Genomic DNA, 22,699 nt, shown 5'->3' on the forward strand with positions numbered 1-22,699 from the left:
AGAAGATGGAACATTTTTTAATGTACCGCCATTAGTAGAGTTTATGTGGCATTTTTGATCCAAAAATGAATTCTTTACTTATTGCAACACTGTGGGCGGCTTTGTTATTAGTATCCATCTATCATCTTCCATTGTGATTGTCAGTTGGTAACACATCACTCGCTTTTTACGGGATATGCATATAAATCCCAATAATTACGAAACCTAGCCAGCATCCAGCATTTGCTGTACACCTGCTGCTTCCTACAAAGATCTTCATACGAAGACATAACATACTTTGCTCAGGGACATTGTTAGTTTTTGTTTGCATATAATACAGTCTATGTATGGGCAAAAATTCTTGTACATATAAATAGCTGCAATTCTCTGCGAATATATAAAACGTTATTTTATTCGGGGTCAGGGATTTTCCCTGCCTCGTGATGACTGGGTGTTGTGTGATGTCCTTAGGTTAGTTAGGTTTAAGTAGTTCTAAGTTCTAGGGGACTGATGACCATAGATGTTAAGTCCCATAGTGCTCAGAGCCATTTGAACCATTTTATTTTATTTTTGGGCATTCACCTCAACACCAACTTCGATTAAAAACCCCATAAGCCGACTGTATTATATGCAAACAAGAACTAATAACGTCTCTGAGCAAAGTACATTATATCTTCGTATGAAGATCTTTGTAACAAGCACACCAGTTGTACAGCACATGCTGGATGCTAAGTTTCGTAGCTATCGGTATTTATATACATACTCTGTGAAAAGCGAGTGATGTGTTACCAACTGTCAATCACAATGGAAGCTAATAGATGAATACTAATGGAAAAGCCGGCCGGGGTGGCCAAGCGGTTAAAGGCGCTACAGTCTGGAACCGCGCGACCGCTACGGTCGCAGGTTCGAATCCTGCCTCGGGCATGGATGTGTGTGATGTCCTTAGGTAAGTTAGGTTTAAGTAGTTCTAAGTTCTAGGGGACTGATGACTTTAGAAGTTAAGTCCCATAGTGCTCAGAGCCACTAATGGAAAAAGTCGCTCATACTGTCACAGTAAGTACAGAATGCCCACCCGGTTAGCCGTGCGGTCTAATGCACGGCTTTCCTGATTGGGAAGGAGCACCTGGTCCCCGGCACGAATCCGCCCGGCGGACTTGTGTCGAGGTCCGATGAGCCGACCAGTCTGTGGATGGTTTTTAGGCGGTTTTCCATAGGGATGGTTCCCCTTATTTCGCCTCAGCTACTCTATGTCGGCGATTGCTGCGCAAACGAGTTCTCCACGTACGCGTACACCACCATTACTCTACTCTACCACGAAAACATAGGAGCTACACTCGTCTGGTGTGAGACAGTCCCTGGAGGGACGAGGCCCATAACTCAAGTGTTAGTTCTAGTTTTGTCCATTACTACCTGCTGTACGAATATGACACCCTGTACAGTCTTCTCCGTAAATCGTTTCTTGATATTTACAAGCAGATTTGTGCGAAATATATTTCTTCTTTCTTCGAGTGTTTGCTGTTCAAGATTTGTCAGTATATCCGACAAGGGAAGTACTTACAAGGGAACCTCCCCATCGCACCCCCCTCAGATTTAGTTATAAATTGACACAGTGGATAGGCCTTGAAAAACTGAACACAGATCAATCGAGAAAACAGGAAGAAGTTGTGTGGAACTACGAAAAAATAAGCAAAATATACAAACTGAGTAGTCCATGTGCCAGATATGCAACATCAAGGACAAAGTCAGCTAATGAGCACAGTAGTCCCGTGGTTAGAGTTGGCAACTGCAGAACGAAAGGTCCTTGGTTCGAGTCCTCCCTCAACTGAAAATTGTACTTTCTTTATTTTCGCAAAGTTACGATCTGTCCGTTCATTCATTGACGTCTCTGTTCACTGTAATAAGTTTAGTGTCTGTGCTTTGCGACCGCACCGCAAAACCGTGCTATTAGTAGACGAAAGGACGTGCCTCTCCAATAGGAACCGAAAACATTTGATCGCAAGGTCATAGGTCAACCGATTCCTCCACAGGAAAACACGTCTGATATATTCTTTACGACACTGGTGACGGCATGTGCGTCACATGACAGGAATATGTTGTCGACCCACCTAACTTGCACACTTGGCGAATGGGTAAAAAGATTCTTCTACCTTGCTCGATTTAGGTTTTCTTGTGGATGTGATAATCACTCCCAAAAAGGTGATGAAAACATAAGAGTTTGTCACATAAACTGCAACAAATGAATGCAACAGTTTCACAATCGCACAGTTTTCCCTGTGCTCTGTCAAAACATTTGTTTTTTACGTTTTCAAATGTTTCCATGCGTAGACCGTCAAATCCTGTATATTTCCAAGCAAATCTGAATATGTCCTGGAATTTTGGAGAGCGAAGTTGATTATGTGTGAGTGCCTGAACTTTGATAATTATCTGAAAATAAAAAATTAAACTTTTCACTCGAGAGAAGATTGGAACCAAGGACCTCTTGTTCCGCAGCTGCTCACGCTAACCACGGGACCACGGCGCTCGTAAGCTGACACTTTCCTTGATGTTGCCTACCTTGCCCATGGACTACTCAGTTTGTATATTTTGATTATTTTTTTCATAGTTCCACACAACTTCTTCCTGTTTTCTCTATTGATCTGTGTTCAGTTTTTCAAGGCCTATCCCTGTGCCAACTTATAACTAAATCTGAGGGGGGTGCGATGGGGAGGTTCCCTTGTTAGCTCGAACGGCTAAAACAAAATAAAAATGATTTTAAAACACAGAGTTGTTTCCGTTCTGACACCCATGAAGATCGTTTATGTGTACAGCACGGTATTTGTATGCAATCGATGTCTGAAGATTAACCATTTTAAATACTGCAGAAGGACAAGTCGAATGTCATGTAACAGACAGTTATCACTGGCAGTTACACAAGACTGATAAATGAGCTAGTGTTTCTCAATAGGCTAAACATTTGCTCGAAACAAAGCATCTTGAGACATGCAGTGCGGCAGCGCTGAGTGGCCGCGCTGTTTAAGGCGCAATGTCACGGATAGCGCGGCCCCTCTCGCAAGAGATTCGAGTCCTCCCTCGGGCATGCGTGTGTGTGTTGTCGTTAGCATAAGTTGGTTTAAGTAGTGTGTAAGTATAGGGACCGATGACCTCAGAAGTTTGGTCCCTTAGGAATTCACACACAATTGAACATGCATTGCTTACGGATTCATATTTCCCAAAGAAGAAGTTGCTGTGTTGTGGTACTTTCTTCCCTTATTCGTCATCGAAGTGCAAATTTAGAGTTTCAGTTAAATAATTTAAAGCAGTGAAATGAAACAATATGCAAACTTGAGAAGGACTACATGTGAATATGCCACATCATTTCTGACACGTCCACACTGCAGTAACTCTATATCAAAAGCCACACTAATCACTTTATCCAGACATGTACCGCGAGTTGCTCCAGTCCACATTTTCATCTCTTTATTGATATATATATATATATATATATATATATATATATATATATATATATATATATATATATACTCCTGGAAATGGAAAAAAGAACACATTGACACCGGTGTGTCAGACCCACCATACTTGCTCCGGACACTGCGAGAGGGCTGTACAAGCAATGATCACACGCACGGCACAGCGGACACACCAGGAACCGCGGTGTTGGCCGTCGAATGGCGCTAGCTGCGCAGCATTTGTGCACCGCCGCCGTCAGTGTCAGCCAGTTTGCCGTGGCATACGGAGCTCCATCGCAGTCTTTAACATTGGTAGCATGCCGCGACAGCGTGGACGTGAACCGTATGTGCAGTTGACGGACTTTGAGCGAGGACGTATAGTGGGCATGCGGGAGGCCGGGTGGACGTACCGCCGAATTGCTCAACACGTGGGGCGTGAGGTCTCCACAGTACATCGAAGTTGTCGCCAGTGGTCGGCGGAAGGTGCACGTGCCCGTCGACCTGGGAGCGGACCGCAGCGACGCACGGATGCACGCCAAGACCGTAGGACCCTACGCAGTGCCGTAGGGGACCGCACCGCCACTTCCCAGCAAATTAGGGACACTGTTGCTCCTGGGGTATCGGCGAGGACCATTCGCAACCGTCTCCATGAAGCTGGGCTACGGTCCCGCACACCGTTAGGCCGTCTTCCGCTCACGCCCCAACATCGTGCAGCCCGCCTCCAGTGGTGTCGCGACAGGCGTGAATGGAGGGACGAATGGAGACGTGTCGTCTTCAGCGATGAGAGTCGCTTCTGCCTTGGTGCCAATGATGGTCGTATGCGTGTTTGGCGCCGTGCACGTGAGCGCCACAATCAGGACTGCATACGACCGAGGCACACAGGGCCAACACCCGGCATCATGGTGTGGGGAGCGATCTCCTACACTGGCCGTACACCACTGGTGATCGTCGAGGGGACACTGAATAGTGCACGGTACATCCAAACCGTCATCGAACCCATCGTTCTACCATTCCTAGACCGGCAAGGGAACTTGCTGTTCCAACAGGACAATGCACGTCCGCATGTATCGCGTGCCACCCAACGTGCTCTAGAAGGTGTAAGTCAACTACCCTGGCCAGCAAGATCTCCGGATCTGTCCCCCATTGAGCATGTTTGGGACTGGATGAAGCGTCGTCTCACGCGGTCTGCACGTCCAGCACGAACGCTGGTCCAACTGAGGCGCCAGGTGGAAATGGCATGGCAAGCCGTTCCACAGGACTACATCCAGCATCTCTACGATCGTCTCCATGGGAGAATAGCAGCCTGTATTGCTGCGAAAGGTGGATATACACTGTACTAGTGCCGACATTGTGCATGCTCTGTTGCCTGTGTCTATGTGCCTGTGGTTCTGTCAGTGTGATCGTGTAATGTATCTGACCCCAGGAATGTTTCAATAAAGTTTCCCCTTCCTGGGACAATGAATTCACGGTGTTCTTATTTCAATTTCCAGGAGTGTATATATATATAATTCAGACAAACGTTTAGCTTTATGCCAAATACTGCCTCATGTATGGGTCTTGTAAATCTGTTGGTCATACATGTTACATGGTATTGAGTCTCCAGTCATTTGTTCTTCTGACGTAGTTAGGTTCGTTAAGGGGAGGTCCTGGTCGAGAGGCATGAAAAATGGGTGATGTTCAGAATTTTTTCATACGAGAATTGTTTATATTAAAATGGGAGCTTTACCAATTTACTATACATATATATGTGTGTGAAAAGAAAATTTGTTATATTGTAAAAGGTTAAAAATGGTGGCTGCAGCCTTTGTGAAAGTATGCGACTGGTTTGCGCGAAGCGTTGTACAGACTCATGGCTATTTCTGAAACCCATAAAAACAGAAAATTCTTAAAATAAAATGAATCTGTGGGGATAGTGCATTACGATGTAGTTTTTAAAACTACCTCGATAAAGTCAAATTGCAGCTATTTCAAAATCATGATAACTTCTTGGCATTTTTTTCTAAGTTCAAATGTCATTAATGGCGACAGTGTTTATGCAGCAATGCATGCATGCATGCCTGTATGACACTGTACTGCAATAAATGCAGTTATTCCGTAAACAAGACACTTTCGCCATTAATTATATACTCACACTTGGCGGGGCTAAAATGGCGATACAAAATAGTATTGGTCTTCCTATGCTTAGTTTCACGAATGGGCAAGCATTTGGATTGTAACTGCGTGACGTATGGAGGCTTGGACTGGCACTGGGGGCGTGCTCGGATAGCCAAAGTGGTTGAGTCAACGGCTCATGGCAAGTGGGAAATCGGTCTTCGAATTCCGGTCTGGCAGAAATTTTCATTTTTCACAAGTAGCTGATGCTAATATACATTGACAATATGTGAACACATTTCATAAGTTCAAATGTTTAAAAAAATATATCTAAAATTCGAATACAAAAAAGCTCTCGGGAAGATCTCCTGTATTTAATTATCTTTCATTTAAAAAGTAGTCAGATGAATCGGTTAATCTGTCGAGGCTTTGAAAAATGTTGTTTCGAGAAAAAACACTTTTAAAGTTTGGCGTAACAAAATACGTTGTTTTAAAACTTACAGTTAATCTGCGACCGCTGGACCATATAGGCATCCTTCCTGTTCTTAAAACCTGCTCTTGTTTTGAATTTGATTCTGTATTTTTTCATGCGGGCTCTTTTAATAAAGAGACATTTCTTGCTCCGCGGCGGACACACGTTTCGTGTCAGAAATGGAATGTGCATGTAACTAGGGCTTCCGTCGGATAGACCAGTCGCCTGGTGCAAGTCCTTTTACTTGAGGCCACTTCGGTGTCTAGCATGTCGATGAGGATGAAATGATGATGAAGACAACACAACACCCAGTCCCGAATGGAGAAAATCTCCGATACGGCCTGTAATCGAACCCGGGCACCTTGCATTCTGCCCCCTTGCATTCTGCCGTGCTGAACACTCAGGTCTGGAGGCAGACGTCTTGTGAAATAACTCCGCTAAGGTATTGCTGCTCGTCCCTATGACGATTCCTAACACATTCATGATCTTCAGAATAGATGAATAACTATCGTTAATACATCTGCAGTTATATATGCTTCTATTTCAACAGTCTTTGCCTCATAATGAAGATGTTTCAGTACCAGTTTGGAAATTCATGCGTTGAAACTCTCGTGATTTAGCGTATTGGCACTGGTTCATCTTTTAAGCAAATCTTCATTGGGCAAAAAAAAAAATACACTGCTCGAATCTTTTCTTCAGCTAATTCATCGAGCACCTACAGCTCATCATATTTCTGTCAGCGCACAGTTCCATTCAACACGCTGTAGCTTCCAAAGTATTTTCACAATTAAAAAAATCATTCGGCAAGTATAATCTATATACCTCAGGGATGCAAATTATGTGAAACAATTCCATTTTGTGATCGGCCTCGATGGCAACTTCCCCTTAATCTTGAAACATCGATTTTAGACAAATGCAGACTTTCATAGATAAACGAACTTGATGGGTGTAGAACAGCCACATACCCGTATTTTAAAATCATATTTATTCGGTTTTAGTTGGATAGTTCCATGCGAGACGAGCAACGAAATATGTTCCCCAAAGATACTAAAATAAACTGAAATTAACGCTGAATGTTTTAGAAAACTGGGTATGATCTGCAATAACTTAATATTGGACAACCAAAAATGTATTTACTATTGTCAATTTATTTCAAAGTGTTGATGATTTATTGAGAGTTGTAAATTTCACCCGGTAAAAAAAAGAATCGTTCAAATGGCTCTGAGCACTATGGGACTTAACATCTGAGCTCATCAGTCCCATAGAACTTAGAACTACTTAAACTTAGCTAACCTAAGGACATCACACACATCCATGCCCGAGGCAGGATTCGAACCTGCGACCGTAGCGATAGCGCGGTTCCAGAATGAAGCGCCTAGAACCGGTCGGCCACAGCGGCCGGCTGGTAAATAAATAATAACCAATATACAAAACTAAATGACAAAATAAAGCCATTTAACGAAACTTAATATTTAGAAACTTTTAATGTTCCTGTCATCTCCGTCCCTGCTGAAACATGTTGTAGGTATGATATATAAAAGACTACTCAGCAGTGCATGTTGACACCAAAACACAGTTAAGCCAGCTGGTAACACTACTCGATTGCAAACGCTAAGAGTTTAATGTCTGTCATATGTGAAGTTATAAAAAATGAAATGTTCGTATATGTGCACATAAAGGTGCTGAAAACCACCACAGGCCGGCCGAAGTGGCCGTGCGGTTAAAGGCGCTGCAGTCTGGAACCGCAGGACCGCTACGGTCGCAGGTTCGAATCCTGCCTCGGGCATGGATGTTTGTGATGTCCTTAGGTTAGTTAGGTTTAACTAGTTCTAAGTTCTAGGGGACTAATGACCTCAGCAGTTGAGTCCCATAGTGCTCAGAGACATTTGAACATTTTTGAAAACCACCACAAATATAAACAGATTCGATACAGCGTTCAATCCCTCGTTGTCATTTTGCGTATTGTCACCGGTGCATCTTTTAAGCAAATCTTCGTTGGATAGAAATACGTATAATCAGTATAACTGAAATTAGAAAAACTTGAAAAACTTCAAAAGTTATTTACAACAAAAAACCGAAGCCAAACCCCGAAAACCAAATCTAAATACTATTTCAAATAATCTGTAAATTAACAAGTTTGTTTGTGTGGCCATCATTCGCAGAAAACACAGAAATATCCGTTTCGTAAATTCGTTTTGTTTCATAATCTACAAATCTCGCATATCAAAATAAAATTATATCATTCTAAAGTCCACAGAAGAGACCTTAAAGTAAAAGGCGAAACACAGATGAAAGAAATAAAATACACTGCAGCAAGAAAATGTAGTTTTTATTTACAAAACGAATATTTAATTTTTCTGTTCATTGTATTCATTCTAATGGTGTATTACCTAATACATAGCCGCGCGGAGTCGCCGCGACGTTTGAGGCGCCATGTCACAAATTGCGCGGCCCCTTCCGCCGGAGGTTCGGATCCTCTCTCGGGCATGTGTTTGTGTGTTGTCCTTAGCGTAAGTTAGTTTAAGTTAGTCTAACTAGTGTGTAAGTCTAGGAACCGATGACCTCAGCAGTTTGGTCCCTTAGGAATTCACACACACACACACACCTAATACAGAGGTTACTTCAAAAATAAATGAGCCGAAACACTTCCGGCCAATATTTAAAAGAATTGTATTCAGTAGTAAAGGTGGATGTTGCAGATAAATAACGCTGAGCGTTAGACCAGTGTACAGACTGTAGTTATTTCTGTTTGTCATGCTCACACAGCAGGTCGTGATCGCAAGTGTACGAAAGACAGCATCTTTCCACGTCGGACTTTGTAGCTGATCTTTAGTTAATTCGTAATTTCAGTTGTTACTACATTTTCTGTTGTGACTTCCAGTCAGCTGTTACTTCTAACCTATATCTTTCTTTTCTTCTATTAAGAATTGTAACGTGTATGCAAGCTTGATGTCGTAGCTTGATTTTTATGCTTGCTGCGTGGTTTCAGTGTATTAGATAGTTACCTGTTGTCTCTTTCTCTGCTGTGTCATCTTAAGTATGTCCGAAATTATGTAAACACTTTTGTAGATTTATTTTTTATTTTTGAGTCTTTATAAGTAATGTCGCTTTTTTATTATTACAGATAACCTCGTAAGTACAAAATTTATTCTTTTTAGCTACTAGTATTTAAATGTATCACTCACACACTAAACCAAGTCAGAACCTCAAAGATAAACGCAACTATGTTATTTTAAGATGTTCAGCTACTATTCCCAGTATTTTTTTGTATTATCGTTTTCTTTATAGTATAGTGTACGTTCTTCTGTTCTGTGTCCCGCAAGAGCTGTTCTTAACTAACCTATGAAGCACGTTAGGAGAGCTATGTGTTAAATGTGCGCATGATTGTACATTTTGTATTGTTTGTGTCTGTCGTTGTGCCAGATACAACTTTTGCAGCGTGATAAACGATCGCTGAGCAACAATGCTGTAAACGTGAGCTCAGTCGCATCCCCGTACTGTAAGTAACTGTAGTTGCTCAGTTCTAGCGCTTTGCTGAGATTTATCGTAGGCAGCTTAAAGTTTATGTACATGTCGCTTCTTCCTTTCTCTTTTTTTTCTCGCTCTCTGCCTCTTTGTCTCTAAAGCACACACATTCACACACACCACCCACGCGCGCACACACACACACACACACACACACACAGAGACACACACACACACAATTCACCATTAGAAAAACAGACATTTATTTTTATTAATAATGTACTGGGTCGCCTGTGCTGTTATTACAACTTAATTTTTTTTCGTAATTGTTTGGTATAAATCTTTGACAGTACGACGTCATGTACCTTTCTTGATGAACAGCAGTGATCAGCAATGTTACAGAACGTGTTATTGTTGCTATTTCTTATACAAAAGCCAGACTACTACGCAGTTATTTAAGTAAAGTGTATAAGTTTATTACGGGTTGTGATCACTTTAAAATACAGTAAGTTCCTATATGTGGAATGCGTATTCATATGTTATCATCCTGAAACACTGCAGTCCACAAGGCACCACATTTGGAACAGGAGCCAGAGTTACAAGCAGTACACCCTGTGATGAAAATAACATGAGCAAGACAGTAACATATATATATATATATATTTATCACTCAGTTACCTCCAAGTCTGATATCACAATTCGGAGGAGATTAGGGTTAACGTCCCGTCGACAACGAGGTGATCTGAGACGGATCACAAGCTCAGATTAGGGAAAGATGGGGAAGGAAACCGGCCGCGCCCTTTCAAAGGAAACATCCCAGCGTCTGGCTGAAGCGATTTAGGGAAATCACGGAAAACCTAAAGGTCCGCCCCCGGTAGCTGAATGGTCAACGCGACAGAATGTCAATCCTATGGGCCCGGGTTCGATTCCCGGCTGGGTCAGAGATTTTCTCCGCTCAGGGACTGGGTCTTAATCATCATCAGTTCATCCCCATCGACGCGCAAGTCGCCGAAGTGGCGTCAAATCGAAAGACTTGCACCCGGCGAACAGTCTGCCTGTCGAGAGGCCCTAGTCATACGACATTTACGGAAAACCTAAATCAGGATGGACGGACACAGGTCTGAACCGTCCTTCTCCCGTATGCGAGTCCAGTGTGCTAACCACAGCGCCACACCGCTTGGTCACAATTCAGAGATCAACAATAAATGAATCTCAGTTTCAGGAGGGATTCTATGAGTACAAGCCTGGCGTGCTATCGAAAAGAGGTATTTTAGCGGAAAATACAATTTTTACGTCTATTTTCACCATAATACGAAAAAGGAAGGAAAATTGGAGTGTTAAAGTAACGTTGGCGATAAAGTATGTCGAGACGGATCATAACCTCTGGTTGGAGTAGGGATGAGGCAGGACGCTCGATGCGCACTTTTGAACGAAACAATTCAGTCGCAAAAATTTAGGAAAACCACGGAAAACCTGAATTAATATGGCCGGACGAGTAGTTGGACAACAAGTCCTTTCTCGTGTTAGCCAGGTTTCTTAACTGCTGCGTCACCTCGTTCGGTAAGAATATTCGATTTCATTTTTCTCCTTAAAGTGTACTCAGAAATGCAAGAATTACATTCCTACAGTTATGAGAATTGACAAAATCTCCGTGGGGTCTATTCATGCAGATATGAGATATTATTGTTGCTGGGCTCTAATGTTAAGCAGCTACACAATATATATCCTTGTCTAGCAGGCCGCGCGGGGTAGCCGCGCGGTTTAGGGCGCGTTGTCATGGTCCATGAGGCTCCCCCCGTCGAAGGTTCGAGTCCTCCCTCGGGCATGGGTGTGTGTGTTTTCCATATAGGGTACGTTACTTTAAGTTAGATTAATTAGTGTGTAGGCCTAGGGACTGATGACCTCAACAGTTTGGTCCCGTAATACCTTACCACAAATTTTCTTCTCTAGCACATTTCGCTTAAGCTTCGTAGCTGTCGCACAGTGAAGATCTATTTTCGTGCTTTACACTCCTTAGCTGATAACAGAAATAGATGCTTGTGATCTTCACATTATAAACTGTTTTCTTAATATGCCACTAAATAGATGTGACTTTTCGATTAGGTGATTCTACTTGAGAAATACCACGCTCTTCCCTCTTTGCAAAGCAAATGGTTTCTAAATTTTAAATACTACAGTAAATAAACGTGATATGAAAAAGCATACCGAAGGTGAAACTCGCTTAAAAGATATGTGATTGCCCTTGGTAGACGAAATCATCATCTCTCGCTAATCCCAACAACAAGTCAGATTTTGTCTGGGGAAAGAGCAAGGAAGTTAAGTTCCCGGACTGATCCGCGCTCATATTCCTAGCCTTCGCTTTTATCACACATGGACTTAAACTTAGTTTCTCCAATGCCGTGTTGGACAACTCGATAAGCTGCCTGGTTTTCAGTTTCCTCTCAGTTTATATCCATATACTGAAGATCCCTACAGAAAGAACGTTTCCAGGTATTGAAAGGTCTTCTTCTACGTCTGTATCCACCCGTTCGTTTGCACAACAGTGCTCATTTGGGGTTCTTCCACCTACTTGCATCTTTTTGTGAAAGCGTAATATTGCTGTAGTACTCTCCTCGAATCCCGTCAAAAATAAGTGCATAATTCCAATTAAAAAGCCGTAATTACCTAATACCTGAAACATAAGGAAGGTTCAATTACTGACCATACAGCATGCCTCACCTAGTAGTATGCTGTCACTTATCGAAAAACTCTATAGATATAACAACGATTTAGTTGACATCTATATTGTATTGTACTGTATTGAACTGTGGACCTAGAAACGACGGAGATGCTTCATCCCCGCCGTAGCCCTCAGTGGTACACAGCCCCACAACAGGCGACAACAGTCCACTCAGCTCACCGCCGCACCACACCGAACTCAGGGTTATTGTGCGGTTCGGTCCCCAGTGGATCCCCCGTGGAATGTCTCACACCAGACGAGTGTAACCCCAAATGTTTGCGTGGTAGAATAATTATGGTGTACGCGTACGTGGAGACAGTGTTTGCGCAGCAATCGCCGACATAGTGTAACTGAGGCGGAATAAGGGGAACCAGCCCGAATTCTCCGAGGCAGATGGAAAACCGCCTTGAAAACTATCCAAAGATTGGGTGGCACACCGGACAACGACGCTAACAAGCCGAGCGGATTCGTGCCGGGGACCGGCACGCCTTCCAGCCCGGAAAGCAGTGCGTTAGACCGCACGGCTAACCGGGCGGGCTAGTTGACATCTGAGTATACCATACACACATACATAGCCGCGTGGTCTTAGGCGCCTTGTCACGGTTCGCGCGGCTCCCCCCGCCGGAGGTTCGGGTCCTGCCTCGGGCATGGGTGTATGTGTTGTCCTTAGCGTAAGTTAGTTTAAGTTCTACTAAGTAGTGTGTAAGCCTAGGGACCTATGACCATAGCAGTTTGGTCCCATAGGAACTTACCACAAATTTCCAAATTTTCCATACATACATACATACACACATATTCAGCAGTCGCAGGTTCTGAAGACTACGCGCTGCTTCCCCAGACTGCCTCTATTCCCTTCTGTTTTGTGTTCGGTTCCTCCAGGTGCCTTCAGTCCCCAGAGTTGGCAGGTCGTACAACCAGCGCTACTTTGGTCGTCCTATGGGACGTCTGTTGTTTGGTTTCACCTCAAGTGCTTTCTTCACTTGTCTGCCTTCTGGCATACGGGCTACATGGCCCGCCTCCTGCATTATGTAGGATTGTTCGTTGTTGTATCAAGAGGTAGATTTCCTCACTCTTTCTACCCCTCCATTCGCCTTCATCTAAGATCGGTTTCATATCTCCCTCATTACTCTTTTTTCAAATATTAACAGTTTCTCCTTTTCTCGTTTACTCATGCTCCAGGTTTCTGAACCGTACATGACTCCTGAGCATATCACTGTGTTATCTCGTTGGGATGCATCCAGAATGGTTGTTACCAGCTGTCCTAAATGAGGTGTGATTTGTTTGTTCAGTTTACACTACCTCTGTTTACACTGTTCATATACGTACAATGTATCGATCAGTTGTTGTAAGAATAAAAATTATTATCCAAGAAAACACTAGTTGCGTTCCATCGTCTCTAAAACTAACGAAAGATTTCATCAGGTTACCTTCCATTCAGAAAGCTGTTGCGCTCAGCGACTGTTATATTGACTTGCAAATTATAGAGTGCAGCGATCAGTCGTCCTTTTGAAGTTTTATTATTATTTTTGCTCAACGCATATAATTCCCTGTTGGTCGGGCTTCATCCAAAGTTCATTGAACTGTGGATGAAACTCGACCAACAGGGAATCACATGCATTGAGCGAAAATAATAGCATTGAGAATGGCTAGCTTCTAGCCGAAACCTAGATCTGCACAATAAAATTTAAAAAGGACGACTGATCGCTGCAATCTATAATTTACAAGTACAAAACGAAAGACTTCTTCTCATGCTGTGAACTAGACTATTAGTTTCCTTATTTGCATCGATTTTCTATAACCTCCATTTCCTTCACATACGTTTAGGACAGTCGCTTTCATGGACCTTCTCTTCCAAAACTTTTAACGGGATTGTTTCAATATATCCACGATTTTTAAGTTACAGTCTTTAAGAAAATTTCATCTTCTAAGTGTAATGTTTCTATATCGTTCAACAGAATTTGAGTTTTAGTGTGCTTATTATCAACCAGCTATTACTTCTGAAAAATTGTTTAATTTCTACGACTGTAGCACGAAACGCAAGATTTATTCATTTTCCTATATACCTGTGCCATTGTATCCTCCCAATAGCAACGTTTTTCCTCTCTTAGCGATGTCCTTGAGTTCTGTTATTAGCATTAATTTTTTTTTTTTTAGTTTATCTTCAGTCTGTATTGTTGGCTAGCAGAACTCACTTTTAACAGCAATTTATGGAGATATGTCATAACATCTGCAGTAGGAGAGTGTTGTTCGCATATTGTACTTTGACTGAAACCTCCAAGACGTTAAAAACTTCCGCTAGTTCTTCAGTTGTGCAGTTCCATTAATCAACATTTTATTTTCTTGTTTCCTCAAAAAACACTGCCTGAGAACCTTGGTCCAAAACATGTTCGCCTAAAAACAATGATAACTGTACATTCTACATCAGACGTCATCTCTTAAGTAATGTGGTATTGTTAGACAAACCTGTCTAACGCTCTGGACTACGCTCCCACGATTTCACTGATGTTTTTCTGCTCCGTGTTCACTGAATTATGCCGCTCGGCCTATGCCGTGGGAACCATGGACGATACAACGCTTATACAATGCCACCGGCGCCATACACTCTCATCCCATTCGCAGAATGAGATCCAGTCCGTGAATTGTCAGTCCATAGGACATTTCTAGAGTCTTTAGCCATGCAACTGAAATAATACCAGGTGGTTATAATTCAAGTGCAACTAATTACGGAGGTCCAGTGTGGGCTGTAATTATCGTATGGCAGCGAAACTTGGTAGATACGCTAATGCGTCAGTGAGGAACAGATTTGCGCTGGAAAGAAGTTAGTTCCAATTTTGGCCACCAGCAAACGTTGGTTAGTAACAAAATTAACATTATGTGTTTCTCACTTGTTTGACCTTCTTCCCCATGTCCCATTCCTAGTCCATTACATATGGAAACAGTCCTACGCGTCTTCCTTGCATTCACAGTGCCAGATTTGCGCGTGGTGGCCAAAACTGGAACTAATTGTTTTCCAGCGTAAATCGTTTCAGCATTAACGCATTAGAATACATACCAAGTTGCGCTGCCATACTATAATTACATCCCACACTGGACGTCTGTGAGTAACTGAACTTCAGTTATAACCACCCGGTACTTACACCAAGCGGGTCGTTTCCACGCATGAAGTTGCAAAGAACGTCGGAGACGTAGTATGTGCTTGCTGGCCACACGCTACACTCTGTTCAACACAGGATATGGTGCAGCACTGTGCATTAATTTGTATTTCTTGCCCGAGTCTACAGGAAATCAGGTACAATAGCTTGTTCAACGTTGTGAACTTTCTTTTTTGCAACTCTACACAATATCGAACGACATGCTGTACTCCCAGAGTGGAGCATGCGGACTGTGGAGAACTCGCAGCGATCGACGTGTTAAGACAATGAGCTTTTATTCGTGTGGGGGGGGGGGGGGGGGCATAAATCTCTGTCCGATCACCCTGCTCTGCGTTTGTAGCGTATTTTTCATTCAACAAAGCTATGGACTATTAGCCGTTCTTGACATTTTAGAGCTAAGGTTCCTTTTCTAACGACATAAACGTCATAAGACAGTAAATAGCCAAGACGACTATTCGTATCAAACATGACCTGATATGCGAAATCTTTTTTCTGAAATTCTGTCCAAACCTCCATTGTAAAATTTTGTAGCCCTCGTACTTTTCCTAAAACCCTGTCCACATTATAGTAGCCGGCCGCGGTATCCGAGCGGTTCTAGGCGCTTCAGTCCGGAACCGCGCGACTGCTACGGCCGCAGGTTCGAATCCTGCCTCGGGCATGGATGTGTGTGATGTCCTTAGGTTAGTTAGTTTTAAGCAGTTCTAAGTTCTAAGGGACTGATGACCGCAGATGTTAAGTCCCATAGTGCTCAGAGCCATTTGAACATCATAGTAAACACATCTGATGTGCACCTTCCTCACCTTACAAGCAGCACATCTGCAATTTAAAAGTTCACACATCCACTGCCATCTTCTCCAGTCCAACAACTGAGGAATTGGCATAGGAATGGTCGTAGCTGACAAAAATTCCAATATTCAGGTTTTGTATCGAGAAGTTAGTATGTGGCTCTGCCAGTGGCACGGAGAAGGTAGTATTTCTAGATATAATCAAACTTAGCTGAAAACGTAATTGCTAGATAGCGTAAGTAGTTATGTGCAGAGCTGTTGGCGCAGACAAGGTAGTATGTCTCGGCAACAGAGCGCGTCTAGACGTGTTGGTAACAAGTAGTTGTTATACAGATCTGTTTTGCTACATCAGTATGCCCCCAAAACCTCCCCCATTTAGAATGGTAAATTGAAATTACTGACTCTTTACTCTTAATTTACTGTGTAGTGTGTGTTAAAGCAAGCTCGTTTATACAAAAAATTCTTTACTAGGCAATATACAGTAGAAGTGCCAGTTCAAGTGTCGTGAATTAACTTGAGAGAGTATAAAAAAATTCGTACAGAATTTTGGAAAGAGACAGCTGATGTACAGAGAACAAATGAGTCTCATTCATATCGTGAATATTCAGAGAAGGCGTGATGGAAAATACGATTATCGAACCTTAAGTAGGAGGCAAGTTTTTGTCACATACTGCTTACCCTCCGACAGTGGCCATGAGCAAGTTTTGCAGTAGATCTTTTAAAAATATGTTGGGGCTATCAGACGAATGTCTGTACATTGTGACAGAGAAGAAGAAAAAGGGAGCGCAAATATCTGAAGATCACCGGAGTAAAAACCCTTATTATCTGCGTTAAACTTCCTTGATGACAAGTGTCACGCATTTTACCAGAAAATTTGTCCATAAAATTAAAATAACCTTAATGCTGACTTGGGATAAGGAGTGGCTCTGAATGTTTAATATACAGAAAGCCGATTTCATAGACAAAAACACGCCAAATTTTCCAGATGTTATTTATAGCACGGAGCATGAGTCTATGCCTCCCATTCCAAGCAGTCTGTAATAATGTTAGTGGAAACGAAATCATAAATTTGTTGATTGGAGCCGGCTGTAGTGGCCGAGCGGTTCTAGGCGCTTCAGTCTGGAACCGCGCGACCGCTACGGTCGCAGGTTCGAATCCTGCCTCGGGCATGGATGTGTGTGATGTCCTTAGGTTAGTTAGGTTTAAGTAGTTCTAATTTCTAGGGGACTGATGACCTCAGATGTTAAGTCCCATAGTGCTCAGAGCCATTTGAACCATTTGTTGTCTGGTTTCCCTGAAAAGTTTTCTTTAAGGCTGCTACTACCAGTGCCTCAATTGACCTTACCCACAACACCAGAGAAAATGCTCATTATAGAAGGTCTCGCACGATTTACAACGTCCTTCATCACAACATTGCCAACCTTAATGGTAAACCATCAGAGAATTCCACCTAGCCTACATAGACACACTGTAATTAATACGTCTCAGTATTACTGCTTTTAACTGTTTTCTGTGCCACCCAAACTGACCGTTTATTTTCCTGATTAATACCTATACATATACGTATGTGTTTCGTGTGTACATGCGGGTGCTACTTGCAACAGAAGCACTTTCGACTTTTGGAAGTTGACCTGTCAAAACTCAAGGTATTGACAGGTGGGTTTTGTCCTCAACTATCAGATATATTGTTTGCTTACTAACGCCAAGGGAGAGTGTCAGCTCATTAAATCTATGGATTACTTACCTTATTCTGTAAGTGCTATCTCTGTTCCATGAAGATGGAGGTCTTGATGTGATCTGATGAGAATAATCGATAGTATGTGCTAAGCAATTGAGACACTGTATTTTGGCGACTTCATCCAGTACAAAAAATTATAATTTTTTGTGTATACTACACAATGATGACCTTGTTCTCTGAGTTAAGACTTTTTTATAAATTTACTACTATTTTGGTTACAGGAGCCTTGGAAAGACGATGGCGACTAGTATTTCAACTCCAGGCGGCCCCATCGCAGATGTATAGGACAAGCACTCCAAAATGAGTGAGACACCACAGAAGAGACTAAACGATTGAGAAGAAAGGTTCTTGCTGAGAGCACAGTAATTTTCTTTCATTGACACGTCTTTCATACCATTTCATTCGGTTAATTTTAAGGAGTTCTAATACACAATTTTTGACACACTTTTGCATGTTTCTATTTTTTAGGGGGGGAAGAGGTTTTGAAGACCATATTCTCCGTTACTGACCATAAGTAATCAGTTTATCTTTCCAAATACAATAATTTTTCTCGGCACAGTAAGGAATGTAATGTGAATCATGTTTGGTCACTTTGTCGGATGATACTGCTATAGGTGCTATCTTGCTAAATAATGGACATATTGTTATATTTTCAAAATGTCTTTCATGCTAAAGTTAGCAATTGTATTTGTAATATTTGTGTGGAAACAAACAAGTTGAGTGGTTTCTGAAGTAATGTTTTTCAAAGAAACATCTGTTACAATGTTGTTGAACATATTCTGTCGTAAGAGTGGAGAGAAAAACCCACGACGTTCATGATTTATAGTGAAATATTTTATCCATAAACACATATTCTAATGAGTGATGTATTATGTTGCTGTCGTTCAGAATCTTTAACTTTGATACTTTATAAGAAGAGTGCTGGTTTGTTAATTGTTGAAACTGTTCCATAAATGGTAAATATCACAAATGTTTTAAAATCAACAACTGAAACAATAATTTTATGCGATGAGTTTGTAGCTTTTTAGTATCGATGCAACCAACGAACTCTTGCAATACTGCATATATATCAAGCAACATGAAAGTGCTTTGACATAAAACTAATTACAAGTCGAATGATGAAAGTGAGTGATGCTGTTGTAATAAGTGTAATGTAACAGTTAGTGCTTTTTGATGCCATGTATGATTTAGTAACAAATATTTACAGTTTTCCTATAGTAACATAAAACAAAGCCTGCCCAACAACAAATTTTTTATATGAATCTGTTGTTTATCATTTTCATTAAGTGAAATGAAGTTATCTCTGACAATCTCGATGGAACGTTTAGATAAGTAGCTCTTGTTCAGTGTAAACTTAAGCACCAAATAAGATTAAACTACTCATCACTGAATCGAGTAAGGACAAAAAAGTCTGTGATCTAGAAACAGTTTAAAATACTCTGTGTGACTATTAGAAAAATGGTAAGCAAATAATGGTAAACTAGTATATTATGCAGATCTCCAACTAGCAGCTAGAAATTATTATGTGACTGACACCGCCCACTGGTAACGATCTCCAATGATAAATGTTTTGCATAAATAAAATCTAATTCACTGTGTAAAGCAATCTTAGAAGTAGAAATTTTAGCTTATGATAGAGGTTTAATCGTTCTATAATTCCTGTTGAATTGCAATGAAGGCTTCATTTCAAAGCATTTAATTAAATACAAATTTAATTCCGTCCAGAGCTGCATCCTACAAATCTCTTCAAAACAGTGGCAAGGATTTGTTGCTGTACAAAGTAAGAAATGTGACAGGATAGTTGGATGAATATAAACAGTTAACTGAATCTCATCTAGTTGTGCTGCTAATAGAAGCAATAGGCTTTTGCAAACGTTGTTCAATAGTTATATAAGTAATAGACATTAAAAATGTACCGGAAATCCGTTTTAGAACAGCTCTCATTAATTAAATGTAAATAGGTAGTGTCACATCTCACTCATTTTTGTGCACTTAATAGTAACAGGCAAATCAATTTGAAATTCATTTCTCATGTAATTATCTCAACTAGCTATGCTGTTTCTAAATTAAGAAACGTACTTGTGTTGAGAAAGCCTTAAACTGTGTGGCATTGTTGCATGATATATTTTTGTAAACGTTTTCATTTTTAATAACTTTTAACCATTCCGAAGAAATAATTTATCACAAATATGGGAGCGTATCTTTGTTTCTATGGAAGCGTTCTTAAACTGGGAATGGATTCAAAAATTTTTTGTAACTATCTCTACCTTATTATAGCTGTAAAAATTGTGCATCGAAACACACCCAGCTGGCTGTGAAATAAGCTAAGTACCTTAGAATTTTAGAACTTCATAGAGCATATATGACCCAGAAAACAGTAATAATAGTAGAACAAAAGTGAGTCATGTGTCAGAAAACACTATTTATACCTGTCAGGAGTGACATTTAAAGAAGTTTGGAAAATGATTACAGGTCATTATTATCTCTGGATTCAAGCCATAGAATTTGCGGGTGAAATATATTATATTAGCTTTTTATAACTCATATTATATAAATTAATGAACAATGTTCAACGTACGTGGAGCTTTCGACAAAAAATGTTTATACCACACAAGAGAAGGCTGAAAAATGTATTCTATGAACTAAATAAACATGTGGTCCAGTTTGTGGTATTAGTGTTGTGACTACCGCTTCTTCAATGCCAACGTGACGGTTTCAGTGCAATAAATCTTGTCTATTTAAACTCACAGAATGCAAATAATACTCACTATTTCAATAGAAGAACGTTAAATTTTCACTGAATTTTGCGAATGGTAGTAGCTATGCACATGTAAGGATGACGACGTGGAAGTGATGTGGCTAATGCAATACATTATTATACTTCTGATGAAGTTGTTGACGCTTGCATTGTTGGTTGAATTTTGCTACCTTTATTTTTAATATATCTTTTGATATTTGGAACTGAAGTGGAGTCTTTTGTATCATATAATCTCTTCTGCTAGTGCATTCAACACACCACTACAGCTGAGTCATTTTTGCTGTTGAGGTCAATTTCCAGCTTCAGTCAATTTCGGAACTGGAGCTTAACATACATTACAGAATTGTTAACTATGTAGCTACGTTCAGTACCTCACTGAAATATTTTTAATGAGAATGTATACTTTTGTAACGACTTCTGGTGTATCTGCAGTTATGCGTTCACGTCATGATTTAACTTTTGGTTTCTTGTGAAAATGGAATGTAATTAATAATCAATTTGATAAACTGCAACTCCAGACTAGTCCACAATGTATCTGGATCTCTTTGCATGTGATTCTTAACACCAGAAGATTGTATGGTATCATGTATGTATTTAACACCAGAATGCTGCAGAAAGGTACAATATCTTTGGTTAATATTGAATTTCTTTTTTGAATTGTTTTCGATAGAAAACTATGTAATTGCAACTTGGCTTTTATTTTCATACATTATATGTGAGAACGTATTCTAATTTGGAAGTGACTACTTTATCATGAAAATTAATTTTGTTTCCTTGCAACTTCAGAGGCTGCTCATTTAAACATATGGAACAAACTAGTGTAAAGCTGAGTTTTATTTTGTTCAAGAATGTCTATTTCTTTCTATATTGTACACATCTATATTTCCAATCTCAGGTCGTGATGTAATTCCTTCCGCAATGTAATATAACAATCACAAATTTTTTGATGTACTTTTATACAACAGAAGTATCAGTTCGCAATTAACTGGAAATTCACCAGAAATCGAAGCTGTTGTGGATGATGGTACAAGCTTCCCCAACCAGTTATTCAGTGTGTGTGTGAACTGTATAAAAAAGAGATGCTTTTTTATCATTCTATAGAGTTTAGGGGATGCCACTGAGTGGTCTTCATTACTAAAGCAATATCGTGCATAATGCATTTGTAAATGGGATGCCTGCTATCCTGAGGAGACATAATATGTACCTTTATGCCCATCATCAAGTCCAAATGTTTTTTATTGTTCTGGCACATGGTTATACTATGAAAATTTTGTTACTTGTAAGTTCGCTTTTGTAAGGAATCATATTCTGCATATTGTTATTAATAAATTAATTGCCATTCTTTCAGACTGAGTTATGAATTTCTACAAATATTAACGACTGATGTCTCTCAAATGCATGATGTTTTCACCGTTATAACGGAAGTTGTTTGGCCTTCAAGCAATGACAATATTAAAAAATTGAAAAACTGAAATACATGTGATCACTGTCTTCAAAGGTATGTTCTGAGCCTAAACTGAAAGTGTCACAAGACATACACGACAAACACGAAATTTTCAATTCCTAACACCAGTATCCTTTCTTTTAAGTTGTCAGCCTTGTATCTATATTTTTACAGTTTACCGTTTCCATTAACTTACGCCTTCCTGTCTCAACACTATATCCAAAACAGTTACCTCCATTCATTTTTATGTTTGCTACCTTAAGGCAATTTCACATCCACTCCTCTCACCCATTCCTGGATGACTCAGATTATGCCTCATCAGGGGAACCAATTTTAAACTTTGTTCTGTGAGATCACGCCTCAGATGCTTTCAGCGTTCTTGTTCTTACACGTTTACATCCAACTTCATTGGGGAAATGGGATTCAAAATTTTCTCTGAAAAGTAAAATACAAAGTAAATCCTGATACTTGAATTTGAACATTTAGTGTGATTTTACTTCTTAAATAATATAATTCTCTTTTATTTTCTACAGTAATGCCTCAGTATTTGAATCAAATAACCTATTATTCACATTTATGTGGTATCGCGTAACTTTCTCCCTCATTTTGTTTACTCTGATGTTAATTGATTACTAATTAATCTGTTTTTC

The 22,699-nt window shown here is 40.5% G+C and overlaps 1 protein-coding gene across 8 annotated transcripts in view; it reads left to right on the forward strand.

Moving 5' to 3' along the window:
• Window positions 1-21,952, forward strand: part of LOC126248937 (protein tipE) — a 234,590-nt gene extending 212,638 nt beyond the window's left edge. For 7 of the 8 annotated variants that reach the window (XM_049950445.1, XM_049950444.1, XM_049950443.1 and 4 more), the window contains exon 3: window positions 18,069-21,952. In XM_049950445.1, the coding sequence (XP_049806402.1) occupies window positions 18,069-18,132 (64 nt within the window). In that variant the 3' untranslated portion in view covers window positions 18,133-21,952. The remainder of the gene's footprint in view (window positions 1-18,068) is intronic. The other variant, XR_007545564.1, reaches the window with a different exon arrangement.
• Window positions 21,953-22,699: the final 747 nt, after the last annotated feature.

Source organism: Schistocerca nitens, chromosome 3 (genome assembly GCF_023898315.1).
Source record: "Schistocerca nitens isolate TAMUIC-IGC-003100 chromosome 3, iqSchNite1.1, whole genome shotgun sequence".
NCBI lineage: Eukaryota > Metazoa > Arthropoda > Insecta > Orthoptera > Acrididae > Schistocerca > Schistocerca nitens.